Genomic DNA, 17,142 nt, shown 5'->3' on the forward strand with positions numbered 1-17,142 from the left:
ATAGTAAAAGTTTCTAAAATAGGGAGGAAAAAAACAACAGCCAAAAGGAAACTGTGCCAGCTCTGAGGACAACGTGTCACCCTGAAGCCTTGAATGGGCACCACTGCATCTATCAACACCAGACAAACCACTGGAAAGACATAGCCCAAGCCACAGGTTGCTTCAGAATAAATAACAGAAAAATGTGTAAATTTTGGATACCAACACTAACATAAAGCTTTGCATAAAGATTTTATAGCAAGATTCAGTCTGAAAAGGCAGGAAATCAAGAAATTCATTGTTGTCGTCACAGAGAGGGGCTGTCATGTAGAAGGGGCCTACAGATCCAAGTTTCTTATTAAATAAATGGTGTTAGGATAATGGTGAGTCTAATAAAATCCGAGGCACCAGAGCCCCACCTGCTTTTCTTTATCAAAGATGAGTACTCGGAGTACCAGTTTTGACAACAGCATTTCGAGGGATCCCACCCATGCTGTTCCAGGTGCCATTGCTAATGTCAGTGTCCATCAACTTGCAACACAGCTTGTTTGATTTAATAATCTTCTTAAACGGGCTTGTCTCTGCATCATGCAGCACATCACTTACGCCTCTTCCGACAGCACAGTTCCTAAGCAGCACCTTCTTGTTTCCAGCGCTTCACTGGACCCAAACGGGTGCTGACAGTTTTCACGCGTCTTGGTCAAATGAGTGATTCTTCAAATGCAGGAAAAATATCAGTATTAGCTACTAAATGGTGGGCACTGTAACTAGCTTCTTGCCTCAGTTGGATAGAGTTATAAACATTTCCTGCCTGAAGACAATTTTACAAGGTCTCATCTTTTTCCATGTAAAGTCCATGCTTTGAGGAAAGGTGCTGGTGTAGTTTGCTTGGCATACTCGCTTCATCTGCTTCCTTTCAACTAAGTACAATATTTACTGAAGCTATGGAAGAGGGGAGTGTGGGAAGGTGCAAATCAGAAAGGGAGAGTTGTTCACTGTCTGGGAGGCTGCAGCAGGAGAATCACAAGTTGAAACCCAGCCTGGGCAAATCAACAATATGTAATCATGTGCAAAAGTCCTGGGTTCATTCCTCAGTACCACCAAAAAAATTGTCCATTGTGGTAAGAAAATGTCTCTGTAAATATACAGAGATTGTAAATATACAATAGTATTAATGATGTTGACATAAATAACATGAAATGCTACTATATTTAAGCATATAGTATACAAAGTGGACTGCAGTGTTTCATTTCCAGAAGTCAATTTTTCAGAAGTTTCAGGCTAGGGATATAGCTGCCTTGCCTGCCTGGCAATTTGATCCCCGGTATCAAAAAAAAAAAGAAGTTGAAGAAGTTCTGCTTGCACACATTGTTAAGATTGTTTCAAAAATAAACCACAGTGAAAATTTTAAAAACTGAAGTGCAAAGTAAACAAAATAGACAATATCGACCTATTTTTTATTTGACTACAGAATTACAATTCTGAAAAATTCATGAATATAAAATTATGTCATCTCTAATTTAAATGCTTTGAAAAGTTAGTTATTCAAAACTGTGAACCCATTTTACTCCTTTACAGAGTTGATTTAATTAAGGAGATTATTTAAAAATTTTTAAAGGCAGATGGATTCATTTTGAAGTTTCCTCAAACATATTGTGTTGGTGAATTTGCATCATCACTAGCCAGGCAGAAAGGAAGGAAGGAAAAGAAATTTTTTTAAAAGCACTCATAGTTTATTGGGGTACATCCAATCGTGACTAATAGTCGTAGATTAATCATCTGTGCCTTCTATATGTTCCAAGGTAGTTGGAAAAAATACCCCCCACACTGAAAGAGCATGCACACACACACAGGACAGCAAGTTGCAAGAGGAACACCTCAGCTCAATCAGTTGGGGCCCGGATCTAGGGGTCAGTACTGTGTGTGACTTAATCCTCTTTCCTGCAGCAGATACTACAGTTACTAGTTTAAAAAGCTTACAGAGTGAGTCATATATAGAGTTAAGTTATTTGCTAGACTTTGTTTTTTAGAACAGAAATATTGAGTATGACTTCAGACTTCACATACCCTCTATCAGCGCCCTGCAGGAGAGGAACCTTGACTATAGTCCAAGATCCCACTCTGACACCTGCTTACCACCTGAATCCATTGTGCACTGTGGCATTCACCCTGGGTGCTGTGCATTCCGTGGGTGTGGGAAAATGTATAATGACACATGTCCACTGTTACAGCACTACATGAAACATCCCTGCCCCCAAAATTCCAGCCTGTTTATTCCCTGATGCTGCTGTCCCGTGATAACCCCTGATCCATTTACTGTCTCCAAAGTTTGGCCTTCTCCAAAATACCTTCTAGTTAGAATCACGTGATATGCACCCTTTGCAGATTGGCTTCTGTAACTTGAAAGTATGCAGTGCTTTAGTATATCTTGTAAACATAATTTCTACCCTTATAAGGTTTACAAAAACCTTAAGCAGTGTTTTTGCTGTGTAAACTGACAGAAACCAGTGTTCTCTTGGCCCACATGACCCATGGAGGCACAGTGACAAGGACACACTCTATCACCATGCCTCCTGTTTGTGCACATCCTCAGGTGGGAGAAGCAGCTACTGTTTCCCTTGGGCCCTAGAAGTTTCCATCACCAATAAAGTTTCATGGTCTAAAGCTGCTCTTCCGCTTACATTTCCCACGTTGTCAGTGTCAAGTCTCCAGAGCCCCCTGTGCTACCCAGCAGAGCTCCTTTTCCTTGGCTGTGCAAATGGAACTGGTGTCAAATGTGTTTGGATGATGGTAAATTTAAGACCCAAGCCTATGCAGTGGAGTTATACAGTGAAAATAGATTTTTGTGAACAGTAAAAACAGAAAAGAACATAACTTCTGTCACTTTATCAGGCTGCTTCAAGGTCTGCCCTTAGAGGCAAGGCAAGAGTCAACTTTAAATGCTAATTATCTGGAGAGAAAATGTCCCTGGAGGTCTTATTTTGAGCAGCAGGAGGCCACAGCTTCCCTTCCAGCAGGGAGAAAGCTGTGCTGAAAGAGGCTCTTGGAGGATGGTGGGCGGCACTCCTCCTCCAGGTACCCTTGCTGGTGAGTCCTGTCTTCCCTTCAGAGGGCCAGGGTGACATAACCTCTGTAATTAAGACCTTCCCTGCCATCACTATTCTTTTATTTGAAGCACTTGTCAGGCAAGATTTACTGGCTATAGCTCTTCTTTTCTCGCTTGAGGGAATTTTTAAATTCCATTGTCCACAGATTTCGAAGACACTTCTGATGACAATAATTAGGAAAAAGAGAAGCCAAGGATCTGGCAACACAGGGCTGAGAAGAATGGGGGACATTTTGAATAAAGCTCAGGGTGGTGATAGAGCAGAATTGAGGCTTCAGAAACTTCATCCCTTTGTGATTTGGGGATGGAGAGCAAGTGCCAGGGCATCACAGGTTGTGCATTGGCCTGAGATGGCTCATTTGGGCTGGTGATTGTATATGATCCCAGGTAATCAGGAATGAGGCCAAAATGCTACCTTCTCAGAGTGAGGGGCACTGTCTCTCTGAGAACTTTGGGTCCCAGAGAGGTCCTGCCTGCAGGAGGCAGAAAATCCAGCACCAAGAACAGCACACTGACCCCATGGTACCCTTCAGCCAGCAAAGCAAACATGAACCTGTCCTCTCCACACTGTAGCAAATTATTTCCTAATAAATTATGCTACCTATCTTCTTTTTCTTCTAGCATATGGTCCATGTTTTACTTCAGAGAACATAACAGCATTTAATGAAAAAAGCATTATGAAATTATTCCACAACTAGTAATTGGAGCTGATGAAATTCTAGAGCTAAGTCACAAAGGACGAGACAAATTTCTCAACCTCAGAGAAGATAGGTTCTAAGAATAAAAGTATAAAGAGTAAAAGAATTTTAGTCTTTCCCCTGTAGCTCCTAATGCTTTTATTTCCTTTTCCTTTGCTCCTTTTCCTTCTTCCTCTTTTCTTCTTGTCCTTTCTTTCACTGGAGCATGTCCTAGTACTTTATTGCTGCAAACAAACTATCCTGAAACTTAGAGGTCTAATGTAACAACCATGTTATCATGTCCCATGGTTTTCAGGGTTAGAAAGTTGTTCAGGTCTCAGCTGGGTGGCTCTTTTCCCCAGCTAGGCCAATGAGTTGGGGAGGGAGGTGGGAGGCTCCCCGCCCATGTTGCTGTTGGCACAGAGGCTTCCTGGAGATTTTCTTTCCAACACTGTGGGCTCAGCATCCTTGGACTTCCTTCATGGCCATTTAGATTCCCAGAAAGGATGTCCAATTTTTCCAGCACCACTTGTTGAAAAGATTCTCTTTTCTTTGTGCTTTTAGTAAAAACCATTTGATGCATGTGTGAGTGATTTCTGGACTTTTTTTATGTCACTGATCACTGTCCATCTTCTCTTCAGTGACATCACTTACTTCTGCTCCCTTAAAGGGAAAAGTGCTACTTTATTAGGATTTTGGTTATAGTCTCTTAATTAGAGGAGTCACAGAGCCCACGTTGAAGGGGCCTAAAGATAAACATCACCTGGAAAATTATCATAAAATTTGCAGCCTGTCTGAAAGTGAGATTTGTGGTAGTATTAGTACTGTTAGAAACAAAGGAGCTGAGTGAGTCACTCCCTTCCCTCTATCTAACCCTAAAGAGCACTTAGCAGTCTTTCCTGATTTCATTACCCTAAGATAGTACAAAATAAAACAACAAAATCCATGTCCACCGAGGGAGAACCTGGACTGTTACTAGCTCAACTGTAACAGTATGATTTGCCTGCAGTAAAGTTCGCCCTGTATAGTGTGTACACTGTAGTTCTGTAAGTTTTGACAGACATCTTCAGTCCATAGTGACTGCATGGTTGAGTCACAGAATACTTCCGCCACTCAGATTCCTCATCCTTCCCCTTTGTCCTCACACTTCCAGCCCTGCCCAAGACCCTCCCATGCTGCTTTCCCCTCCTCTGATTTTGCCTTTTACAAACTATAAAATGCATGGAATAACCCAATGTGACTCTTTTGAATCAGCTCCTTTCCATGGCATAATGCATTTGAGAGTCACCTGGGTCATCATGTGGATTAGCAGTTCGTTCCTTTTTGTTGCTGAGTGGTATTCCACTCCAGGGATGTAGCACACTCTGTTTCTCCATCCACCAGTTGGCAAGCAGTTGGGATATTTGTAATGTGGGAGGATTGTTAAAGCAGCCATAAATATTGTGTACAGATTTTTGTGTGAACGTAAGCTGTTGGCCAAATATCTAGGAGCTTTATAAGAAGCTACCAACCTGTTCTACCAATGGCTGTACCACTTTGTGTTCCCACCTACAACTCTCAGTGTCGTTTGCTCTCATCTTCACCAGCACAAGGTTGTTATTGGTCTTTGCTTGTTTGTTTTAGTTTAGCCCTTCTAATGGGCATATAAGCAATATCATATCCTGATTTTAATTTCAATGACCAGCAATCCTGAGAATCTTTCACATAAGAATCTTTCCTATTTCCTGCCATTATATTTTCTTTGATAGAATAATTACTTCATCCTTTACTCCATATTTTGACATTTTTGTTTTCATATTATTGAATTTTGAAAGTTCCTTATATATTTTGAATTAAAGCCCCTTACTGGATACAGGGCATCTTTTGCAGATACTGCCTCGGAATCTGTGACCAATCTTTTCGTTTTCATAGCACATGTATATTGTAGAGAAGTATTCCTATTTTAATAGTCAGATTTATCAATCTTTTCTCTTTTATGCATTGTCCCTTTGGTGTTGTATCTGAGAAAGTGTGGCCTAATCCAATGTCGCAACTATTTGTCTTCCAGAGATTATATAATTATAGTTTTGTTTTTAAGCCTGTAGTCCATTTTAAGCTAGATTTCCTAAGTGGTATGAGGTATAGATCCAGATCTCGCCCCCATTTTTTTTCTTTCTTTCCTTCTTGCTTTCTTTCTTTCTTTTTGCATATAGACATCCATTTTTTTCTAGCATCATTTGTTGAAAAGACTACCTTTATGTTTTCATTTACAACTACCTCATATATTTTGAGAAAATTATGGCCTGTATTCTATGTCATTGATCCACAGGTCCATATGTTCGTTGGTAACACCCTGTTTTAATTACCATAGATTTATAGTCTTTAAATTATATAATGAAGTCTGTCCATTTTTTTTCAAATTTGTTTTGGATATTGTGATTACTTTACCTTTCCATAGAAACTTTAAAATCATCTTTTCAATTCTTAAAACCTATCCAGGTGCAGTTTCGATTGAGGTTGTGTTTGCTGTACACATCAGTGGGGAGAATGATCCATTTTACTGTTGTCTTCTAACTCATTAATATGTTAGGACTTTTCATCCACCCAGGTTTTCATTTCTTTTATCAGTGCTTTGTATTTTTGGGAATACAGATCTTGTACATTGTTAAGTTCATATCTGTTTCATATTTTCATTGCTACTTTAAATGCCACTGGTTTCTAAGTTTTAATTTCCAATTATTTATTGCTAGTGTTTGGAAATATAATTGATATTACACTTCAAGCATATGTCTGGTGGGCTTACTAACCTTGGTTCTAGGAGCTTTTATTGTGCTGATGCTCAGAAATTTTCTACAGAGACAATCATATTGTGTGTGAATGGAGAGCAGTTTTTCCCCCTCTTTGGCCTACAGGCCTTTTATTTCCTTTTCCTGTATTACTACACTTATTTTTGCTTCCAGAAAAAGAATAGTGAAGAAAGCGTCTTTGCCTCTGATCATAGGGCACCAGTGTTTAGCCTCTTATCTTAAATAGGATATTAGAGGCAGATGCTTTATAGATGCTCTTCATCAAGTTTATAAAATTCCTTTTACTTTTATAAACTTTATAAAGTTTATAAAGTTTATAAAATTCCTGCTTTACTTAGAGATTATTTTGTTTTAATCTGTTTTGTTTTGCTTTGCTTTGCTTTGCATTGTTTTGTTTTGTTTTGTTTTGCTTTTCAGATAAGTTCTTACCACGTAGCCCAGGCTGGCCTTGAACTCCTAGGGTTCCTCCTGGCTTAGCCACCTTTGCATTTATAAGATAACTCTGACTTGATTAGAATAGATTATGATTTTTACATATTTCTAAATATGGTTTTCTAATATTTTGTTATGATTTTTTGAACTCATTCACAGGGAATGTTGGCGTATGATTTTTTTTCCTGGTTTTTGGTATCAGTAATACTTTAGATTGGTTTAATTGTTCCTCAAATGGTTGGTGGAATTCTCCAATGAAATACTCTTCATTCTCTTTACTATTCTATGTGTAAAGTATCTGTTTTATGAGTGTGAAGCTCCCAAGGATTTTCTCCTGTTAGGTAACCATACTCAGCAGGTGTTGAGGATGTCAGTTGAATATTCCTTGCCTATTTACATGGAAACTGTTTCTCTCTCTCTCTCTCTCTCTCTCTCTCTCTCTCTCTCTCTCTGTCTCTCTCTCTTTCATCTTTCCTTGGATGGTATTTCAGACTCCAGCTACCATTCAACTTCAGCTCTCTATGGACTCCTATGAAGTTATGATTTTGCTGTTTTTCAGTTTTTCTTGTTTTTACGTAGAGATAATGTTCTGTCCAACTTTCCAGATCCCAGGCACAGCTATCCCTGTGGTCCCTTTTAACACACATTTTACCTGGGTGTTGAAAGGGAAGTAGTAGCGAACCTGCATCACAGGTGTCGCAGCAAGCTGTTTGTATCATTGAAAGCTCTAAAAGGTTCACCATCACTAGCCTAGGGAATTCCATGGCCATGGTCAACAGCAGATAAAAATAGAGCTCAGAAAAGAAGGCTGGAGAGCGTGATGGGTTTTCAGGGTTTTCAATCTTGGTTTGATGAGATGGGGGCATGAGGAAGATAGCTGTGGGAAATGCAGTAACATGACAGCATTCTGACTGTGTGGTGGGAGACCCTTACCTTTCTTTCTCTGCCTAGAGCTGAAGGGCCCTTTGGGCTTCCATGTGTTACTTTAGAAGCAAGCACCTAAAGAGCCAAGACTGTCCCTTCAGCCCTGCAAAGTCCAACAGTCCAGCCAGTGTCTAGTCTGTAGGTCACTAGGTCATACTCCTTGAAAGCTAGTCCTGTCACACCGCTGAATTTTCCAGAAAGCTTTCAATCCCCACTTGTCCACCACATACAATACCAGTCACTGTTTTAATCCCAAAGAGGACCTGTCCACCCCCTCAGCCCCTTTTCTCCCACACCCCTGAACAGCCATACTAATCACTTCCTACCTTCACCTGATTCCTTCCCAAAACCATGCTTTGCCCCGTTTTCAGCCAAGAGTGCCATTCTTAGGCTTGGTACCCTCCCAAGGTTGAGCCCTTCTTCTGCACACAGCCTATGTGAAGCCCTCCACCTGCTCCCAGCAGACAGCTGCTCCTCCCTGCACCTTTGCTGCCCTGCTTATTGTCATGGCACCATCTCCCCTAGGACATCATCCCTTGAAGGCAGCTGTATCATTGGATTTTGTAGCTGTTCGGTGAAAGACAGGGAGGAACAGTGAAAAGGCCAAAAATAGTTTCCTGTACCGACAGAGAAATTTAGCTCCCAGATGCATGAACAACAATACATACAGGAAGGAGGTGATAGCTTTGTTTGTTTGTCTGTTTACAATAGAAAACAATTTAGCTTGAAATAGTTGTATGTAATGTTGGGGGGGGGTGTTGGTGAGGGGGGGTGTCCACTAGTGGGCAATTGAAAAAGGAACCAGAGAAAGGTTTTACCTGTTCTTCATCTTGCGTCCATGGGAAAGACTCATCTGTGGAATAAGAAGATGGTCTAGTCCAGTTTTCTGCCTGTGCCTTAAGGAATTCTTCAACAGAAAATGAGAGAGAGCCCAGTTCTCTTTCTTTGTAATGCCACTATTAGCTTCCAAAAACATTCATCACACTCCGCTGTTTTCAGTGCCGTAATTGCCTGTGAATCCTGAGTGGCAGCTGAGGCTTTCTCTTCCATCTCTCCTCCCCACTGTGCCTCCTGCCATTTGTTTTGCTGTCTTCTGCAACCCCTTGGAACAGTGCCCACTGCGCCCCCGCAGAATGTGCAGGCAGAAGCTGTGAACTCCACCACTGTGCAGTTCCTGTGGAACCCGCCACCGCAGCAGTTCGTCAACGGGATCAACCAGGGATATAAGGTAACCACCAGCCTGGCATGGAGCCTCAGGCAGTTCTCCTGCTCTGTGACCATACAGTGGTCATGCCAGGGAGGCCATCCTTCCCATCCCATCAGGAACTCCAGGCATCCGATGCAGAGTAGAACTACCTTGGTAGGGTGGCTGTTTATCTATTGTCTTACCCTTAGCTCTCCTGGCTCAGAAATTCAAATGATGAGTTATCAAGACAATGGATCGTGGACATATAAGAGAGCAGTTTCTTCTGAGAAAGTCCATTTATTCTCAGTGGGCAATGGGAGAGCTGTCTGGAGTCAGCATGTGTCCAAGCCACTTCCAGAAGGGGGTCCCCTGAGCACGGTGCAGGCAGGCTCCAAGTAGAGGGTAAGGGGTTGTAGCCAAGAAGGAGGTTCACTCCTCCTCCCCGTCCCTGTTTTATGGGGAATTCTATTTAAAGAAGAGACCAGTTAGTTCAGGATTCCTCCCAAAACCAAATTAGAAACACAAATTCCCACCATCCATCTTAACCAGAACCTGTTTCATAGATGGGATTGGGTGCAATTTGAAAGTACAATTTAGGGCTGGAGATTTAGCTCAGTGGTTCTGCCACCTGCCTCGCAAGCACAAGGACCCAAGTTTGATCCCCAGTACCAAAAAAAAAAAAAAATTACAACTTATCTTTCCTTTCAGTCCCCTTTCCCTGATTGACCTGAGAGCCACTCTCAGTGTGGGTGATGCATACTCACTAATCTTCCCTCCAGGGCATTCAGAGAGACCTTTGTGCAGAAGGGATTCCATCCGCTGTGCTTGAATCTGGTGATTTCAGCTTCAGAGGGGATCCTTTCCCGGATACATGGTTCTTTTTTTTTTTTTTTTTTTTTTTTATTTGACTTACTAAAATATTTGTCTCCTAGAAAGGCATACATAGCTGGAAATCATTCCCGCCTTTCATTTTCCCTCAGAAGTATCCAAAGTCAGAAGCTTTTGTGAAAGCAAATCATACTGATCAGCGCAGGTGCTTCAGCCCTCTTGACTCTGCTGCCAGGTCTGACTGGCGAGACAACAGCACTCATTTGAGTGCTGGGAGGGCTGGGCAGTTTGCGTGATCTGTGGACACCAGGTGGGTCCTGCAGCAGGCAGTTTTCAGAGCTAATTGACCTGAGAGATGTGTGGTATCAAAGGAATGAAAACTCACACAGGCTCCTAAAGTTCCCAAAACATGAAGCAGCTTTCCTTGGAATATTCACGTATACTCTTTCTTTAAAGTCGTAACTGGTGTCGTTAATTCCCTTTCAGGAAACTAATCTAATATAAATCATAAATGATTGATTTGACTCAATTAACAGACAGTACCATCTGTGTCTCCTATGGTTAAGAAACAGAAGTTCTATAGCAAGCTGACGTGAAGGAGGGTGAAGGTTTGCAGGGGAATCCATTGCTCCAAAGAGGGGTTAACATCATTATTTTATTTATTTATATGTATGTGTTATATATATGCATGTATATATACACATGCATTTGTATATAATCATCTGTGCGACATCTTTTAAACTGAGCTTTTTTGAAGTACAAGGTTTATAGATTTAATTGTGACTGCTTTCTTTAAAGACATACTACAAAATAAAATTTTGATAGAGATTGGAATGAGGAAGTGGACTTTAAAAGGATCTCTTTTCACCCATCCCTCTCAGCTTCTGGCATGGCCATCAGATGTCCCTGAGGCAGTCACTGTAGTCACCATCGCCCCAGACTTCCACGGAATCCACCATGGGTACATCACAAACCTGAAGAAGTTCACCGCTTATTTCACATCTGTCCTATGCTTCACCACGCCGGGGGATGGGCCCCCCAGCACACCGCAGCTCGTGTGGACCCACGAGGACAGTGAGTATCGCCTCTCTCTGACCTCCAAGCTCATTTGTCCCTAGTCAGGTGTCAGAATACAGCCCTGCCGTGTCCAGCACTGGGCCAGGACAGAGATGGCACAAGCAAGCCAGTGTCCCAGGGCGCTTGCCTGGTGCTCACTGCCCCGCAAGAGCAGTCACTGTGAGGTGCTTACCACACCTGAAGGGCAGTGACCCATGAGAAATAGCAGGAGCCAGGCCAGAGGAGGCAACTCTGGGGACAGAGATGGAGGGACTAGTCCTGCCTTGGGGCTTCTCCTGTGGTCTTGCTAAGCCGAGATGTCATCTTCCAGTCCTCTACCCTCCATCACACACCATTACTGCCTCCCTGCCCCTCCTTATGACCCCCTACCGGGGGACCTCTCTGCCTGGCCCCTCTGAGCTCCTTGCCTTCAACTTTGCATTGTCTCCCTCTGGTCTGTTCAAAATTGCCGTTTCTTCTCTCTCAGGGCAACTGATGAGACAGGAAAACGGTGGCTAATAATGCCTTCCCAAGAAAGTAATCGCAGCCACACACAGAGATTATATTCAAAAAGGATAATTACAGCTGTAATTTTTCCAAAAAATGCCTCCTTCAAACGGGAAGGACTGGAAAAAATTACAGAATGGATAATATAACTAATATTTCATAGCCATTTTAAAAAATAAAACTTTGAAAATAAAAAAATTGGGAGGATTAATGGTCAAAAACCCTACAAAACCATATTAGATCTAAATTTTATCAAAATACATTTGTATGTAATTTTCATAGTTATTGTCTCTGTGTTATGTCTGTAGAATGTTTTTACATTTTCTCTGTATTTTTCAGTAATTTCTCATGTCTACCACAAGTATGCACTTCCCTTTGTAAGGAGAGATAAACCAATGATGTATATTATTAAGTTTCCCTGGGCTGCCCTTATCTCTCACCAGCTTCCTCCAGCTCTGGGTCTGGCTCAGTCTCCCATGCCCCTCTCCACTTGCTGCCTGACCCTAAGGTCTCAGAACATGGCACCGAAGAGGTTACAGCCCCCCAGAGCAAGCTCCCTGGCTTTCTTCCATCCCACCCTGTCTGTGTTCTTGTCCTATTCCTCTCTGGCTATGGGCGTCTGCTCTTTGACCTTCAGATATGTTCGTGTCTGCCTTACCCAGAGTGGGCAGCTCTGACTTAGCTGCCGCATAGAGTTGCCCAGAGCTCTTTATTTCCTTTACACATAAAGTACTGCCTTGACCCCTGACCTCTCCTGCCCTCCCACACCTTAGCAGCCTGGCTTTCACAGTGCCACCCAGGAAGAACAGAACAGTTTTTGATCCTTTGAGATCACCGAACCCACCCTCAATCAAGATTTAAAAACACAGCCCTCCTGCTGCTATTAATTGATCCTGGAAGTTCTTCTCATATTCTAACTTTGATCTGTCTTCTGCTTTATGTTGAATTCAGCTTTTTATTGAGAGTTATGGATTCCCATGCAGCTGTAAGAATTAGCACTGAGATAGCCGTACATGTTTGCCCAGTTCCTTCCAATGTTCACATTTGTAAAACTGTAGTCTAGCATCACAAATAGGGTTCTGACATTGATACCATTCAGTGACTAGCTTTTCCCATCCTCCTCCATGCACATGCACAGTTAGTTCTGCACAGTGGATAGCATGTGAAGGTTTATGTCCCCACCACCGAATCCTGGGCTAAGTGGTCCCCAACCACAGAACTCCTTAGGGTTCTTATTCTGTAGCTCACCTGTCTTCTGTACTCTCTCCCTCTCTAATCTATACACCTTCTATCTCTCTCCTTGCCTTGTTTGCACTGGCTAAAATTCCTCATCCTGTGCTAAGAGCAGCCATTCTTTCCTGCTCTTCATCTTGGAGAAAAAAATCTTTAGCCTTTCATCACTAAGTAGGATATTTTTGTAGGTGTCCTTTATCAAGCAGAAGTCAATCTCCACTATTCCATCCTTAGTTTATTGAGAGTTTTGGTCATGAATACACATGGGATTTCTTCACCTGCTTTTACTGTATCAGTCAATGTGATTGTGTGGTTTTTCGTCTTACCTTGTTGATATATTGGATTACATCGATTGATTTTGAAATGTTGAAGCAGTCTTGTGTACTGGGAATAAATCCCACTTGGTCACAGTGTATAATTCTTTTTATATGCTGTTGGATTCACTTGGTGGGTATTTTATGGAGGATTTGGCATCTAAGTTCATGAGAGATACTGGCCTGTGGTTTCCCCCACACACACACCTGCCCCAGTGCTGTGTCTGCTTTAGCATCAAGCAACACTGGTCTCATAAAATATTTGGAAATGTTTCCTCTTTTTCTATTTTCTGGAAGGGATTATGTCAAACTAGTGTAAGTTTCTCTTTAAATGTTAGATATGATTTTCCAGTGAAACCCTCTGGATTTGGAGATTTCTTTCTTAGGAGGTTTTGAATTATAAATTCAATTTGTTCAGTGGTTATAGGATTATTCGAGTTGTCCATTTCATGTTAGTTGAAATTTTTGTTTTTGTTTTCAGACAGGGTCTTGCTATGTAGCTCAGACTGGCCTTTGAACTCACTACGTAGCTCAGGCTTGCCTGAACACATAACAATCCTCCCACCTCAACCTCCCAAGTTCTAGGATTATAGGCCTGTGCTACCATGCCCAGCTTGGTTGAGTTTTAGTAGTTTATTGTTCTTTAGAATTTGTTCCTCTGAAGATTTTGGATTTATGATTGTAAAATCCTTTGTCAAGCTTCCTTATCTCTTTAATGGCTGTATTACCTTGAAGGAATTCTCCATTTCCTTCCTGGTGGCCTGTATCTTCTGCCTTTTGCTATTCTTTCTCGAGGTTCATCAATCATATTGATTTAAAAAAAAAAAAAAAAGAACCAGCTTCTTGGTTCATTGATTTTTCTCTATTATTTCCTATTTCAGTATCATTTGTTTCTGCTCTTTATTATTTCCTTCCCTCTGTTTGCTTTGGATTTATTTTTCTCTCCTTTTTCTAATTTCTTGAGAGAAACATTTACATTAATTGATTTGAGCCTTTTTCTCATTTCCAGCATAACCACTGGTGCTATAAATTTCACTCCCGCTGCTTTAGCTGCATCACCCATATTTTGATGTGCCATAGTTTTACTTCCATTTGGTTATATGTATTCTTACTTCCTTTGAGACTTCCTCTTTGACTTGTAGATTGTTTAAAAGAGTAATAACTAATTGCCATGTGTTTGGAGATTTTCCTAGTATCTTTCTGCCATTGATTTCCAATCTGACTCCATTATTGGAGAACACACTTTCTCTGGTTTCACTTGTATTAAATTTGAGGGTTTGGTCCCAGGACATGGTCTGACTTGGTGAATGTTCAATGAGTGCTTATTTTGCTATGGCATCTGCTTTTCAGCAAGCAAAACTAAAAGCAGTGTTAGCCTTTTAGAATTTTCTAACCAAACTACCATATTGTTACAGGCAGCGAGCCAGTTTATTCTATTTGGAAGGACAGAGCAAGATGTAAAGGTGAAATGAAGGCAGGGTTGAGGTTGGCCCAGAAAAGACTGGGCTACGGCCCTGGGGAGATGTCTCCTGTGCATCACCAAGGTCGTGCCATGGACTCCTGTACCAGGCCTACTCTCCAGCACTGGAGTGGGACACAAAGATGTTGGGGAGGGAAAGAAAAGAGAAACAGAATATTAATTTGCCAGCTGGTTCCAGCAGAACTGGAAAATAGCATATTTGGGCAGGAATCCAGGAAGCAGAAAGACTGAAAATATAAAAGGAGCAAAAAGCTTTCTTTGCTGCTCCATCGATCGAAAAAGAACACATCAGTTCAGAAATCTGTCATAATGTCTTTCTGCATGCTCAGGCTGGGGGAGGATGACATGGGCTTGACAGCCATCCTATTTTCTTGCCTGCCATTTGAGAAAAGTGGCATTTGTCAGTGTTTGAGCTCTTCCTCACATCTGGTGGGGTTTCACCAAGGTGAGTGTGGTTCGAAAGACCTACCATCTTTTAAAAATCACAACTTGTTAGAAAGCTTTATTGCAGTACCACTTGGGAACTAGGTATTGAATTCACCTAAAAATCTACCTCCTGTGCAAACAAGACCAGAAGGAGCCAGGGCAGAGCCTACGAGGCAAGGAAGCTTCTCTGCAGGAATCTGTTGAGCCCCTCTCCTGCAGGAGGCAGCTCCCTTTACTTCATGTTGTCCCATGACTTTAAGGATTTTTTAAAATGCATTTTGCTAACTAAAAAGATCTCAGTGTGCCTCACCCAGCAGGTTCGTTAGGGATCTGGGTGTTCTCTGCCTGGCTAGGGCAGGTTCCCCACCAAGATGTGCACACACCAACCTTGTTCTTGTCTCTTTGCCAGGCGTTGTATTTCCCTCCTCTGTTGCCTTTGAACCACCCTTTCTTCTGTCCTCTGTTTAGGACTCGGTCCCTTACATTTCTCCCAGATTGGGTATGGAGAGGGGTAGGCATGGGGAGCATGGTCTGAGAGGCAATAGGCTATAAAGCACAGGAAACGAGCAGACCCAGCAGCTTTGGTTGGGAAACCCCAGACCAGGGGATACCTGTGAGATCCACACACACCAAGCATGGCGCATAGTGGGGACCAGCCCTCCAGCCCCCCAGCCTCCTTCCAAACATGACCTTTTCTGCTGCTCCCCCAGACCCCACACAGCTGCTGCTGAGGGACCCCTTGCTCAGAGAATCCATATTCCCCCCCCGACCTTTACTTCCCCAACATCATCATCAGGCAGGGTGGACCAACCCCACTGGGATGGGGCAGCAACCCGAAAGGGCTCTAAGCTGACCAGCACTATGGTATGAAGTGCTGTCCAGCCTGCAGGTGCCTCACTCCCAGTCCTGCTGTGCTAGATCCTTCCACCTATCTGTCTGCTTGGCAGCGGCATGTCCTTAAGCCCAAATCACTAACTCCTATTTATCCTCTTTGGTGGCAGTAATTGCAATCTAAATGACTGAATCCTCTGATCATAGGATGCTGTTCACTCAGCATTTTCGTAGTGCCAGGGCTGTGCTAGCTCCCTCATGTTTTATATTTTATTCTCCCAGTCATCTTCCAGAGCCAGTTTTATTCTCTCATTTTACAGATGGGTAGATGAAGGTTTGGGGGCCTTAACTGCTGAGTGAGTGCACGGTGCAGCAAGGTCTGTAATCCACTTCTACCTCCATCGTTAACTTTGCCTCTGCTGCTCCACCCACACTTCTAGGCTCCAGGCTGCAGGAAGCCCCTGGGGAAGGAACTATTCTTGCTAGTACTTTCTCCAGCCCCAGCCTGCCCCTCTGGAACCACTGTGGAGAGGAGTAGGAAGTTGGAGTCTGGATCAGGTGGGCCAGGTGTTATCTGTGGGTCAAATTTGGGCAGGCCCTGCCCCTAAGCTGAGGGTCCCTGTTCCAGTTGCTGCAAGGCCCCCTCCCAACCCAGGCCCAGAGCTGCGAATGACTGCTAAGGGGCATTCTATGTGAGCTTTTGCTTTTCAGGGCCCAAATGGCCTAATGGCTCTACTTACAGAGAGTGAGATGTGCATAAACCCCTGTCTCCTGTAACTGCTTCCTGTTATGGTAATTGAGATAGAGTGAGGCAAAATAATCCATGCAGTAACAGCTCAGACACCTTAGTATGAGTTCCACTGTCCCACTTGCATCTTTCTTGATGTTTCCTGCAGGTTTCTGCTGGCCCTAGTTCACCACTTCCTTTCCATAGTTAGAAACTACCACTTAATCTGATCAAAAGAGAATTAGGCTGTGGTGCTAACAGGTACCTCTATTTTTAATTGGTAGAACCAGGAGCTGTGGGCCACCTGAGCTTCACAGAGATTCTGGACACATCTCTCAAGGTCAGCTGGCAGGAGCCCCTGGAGAAGAACGGCATCCTCACAGGTGAGTGTCCTGTCTCCCATCAACACAGGTGAGCATCCTGACTTCCAGAAAGAAAGCATTAAGTTTCCTATGCCAGAAAGAAACACTATGGTAGTATTCAGCAAAACTAGAGTGTGGGCCCATGCCCAAGACCTCCTGGGATCTCAGAAACATGTGACAGTCCTATATCCCCAGGACTGGGAACACTGAGATGGGGGTCATTTTTCTGGGTGGGCAGCAGCCTCAGAGTTTGGGGAAAATTGAGACTTGAAGCGGCTGTGTGACCTT

The 17,142-nt window shown here is 42.8% G+C and overlaps 1 protein-coding gene across 3 annotated transcripts in view; it reads left to right on the top strand.

Annotated features, from left to right (window-relative positions):
• Window positions 1–17,142, top strand: part of Sdk1 (sidekick cell adhesion molecule 1) — a 551,006-nt gene that overhangs the window by 382,921 nt on the left and 150,943 nt on the right. For 2 of the 3 annotated variants that reach the window (XM_010642816.2, XM_033764800.1), the window contains 3 exons: window positions 9,017–9,132; window positions 10,800–10,992; window positions 16,777–16,875. In XM_010642816.2, the coding sequence (XP_010641118.1) occupies window positions 9,017–9,132; window positions 10,800–10,992; window positions 16,777–16,875 (408 nt within the window). Of the gene's footprint in view, window positions 1–3,002; window positions 3,067–9,016; window positions 9,133–10,799; window positions 10,993–16,776; window positions 16,876–17,142 lie in introns of those variants that run through there. The other variant, XM_010642820.2, reaches the window with a different exon arrangement.

This window comes from Fukomys damarensis, unplaced genomic scaffold (genome assembly GCF_012274545.1).
Source record: "Fukomys damarensis isolate Sample0158 unplaced genomic scaffold, DMR_v1.0_HiC HiC_scaffold_17, whole genome shotgun sequence".
NCBI classification, from domain to species: Eukaryota; Metazoa; Chordata; class Mammalia; order Rodentia; family Bathyergidae; genus Fukomys; species Fukomys damarensis.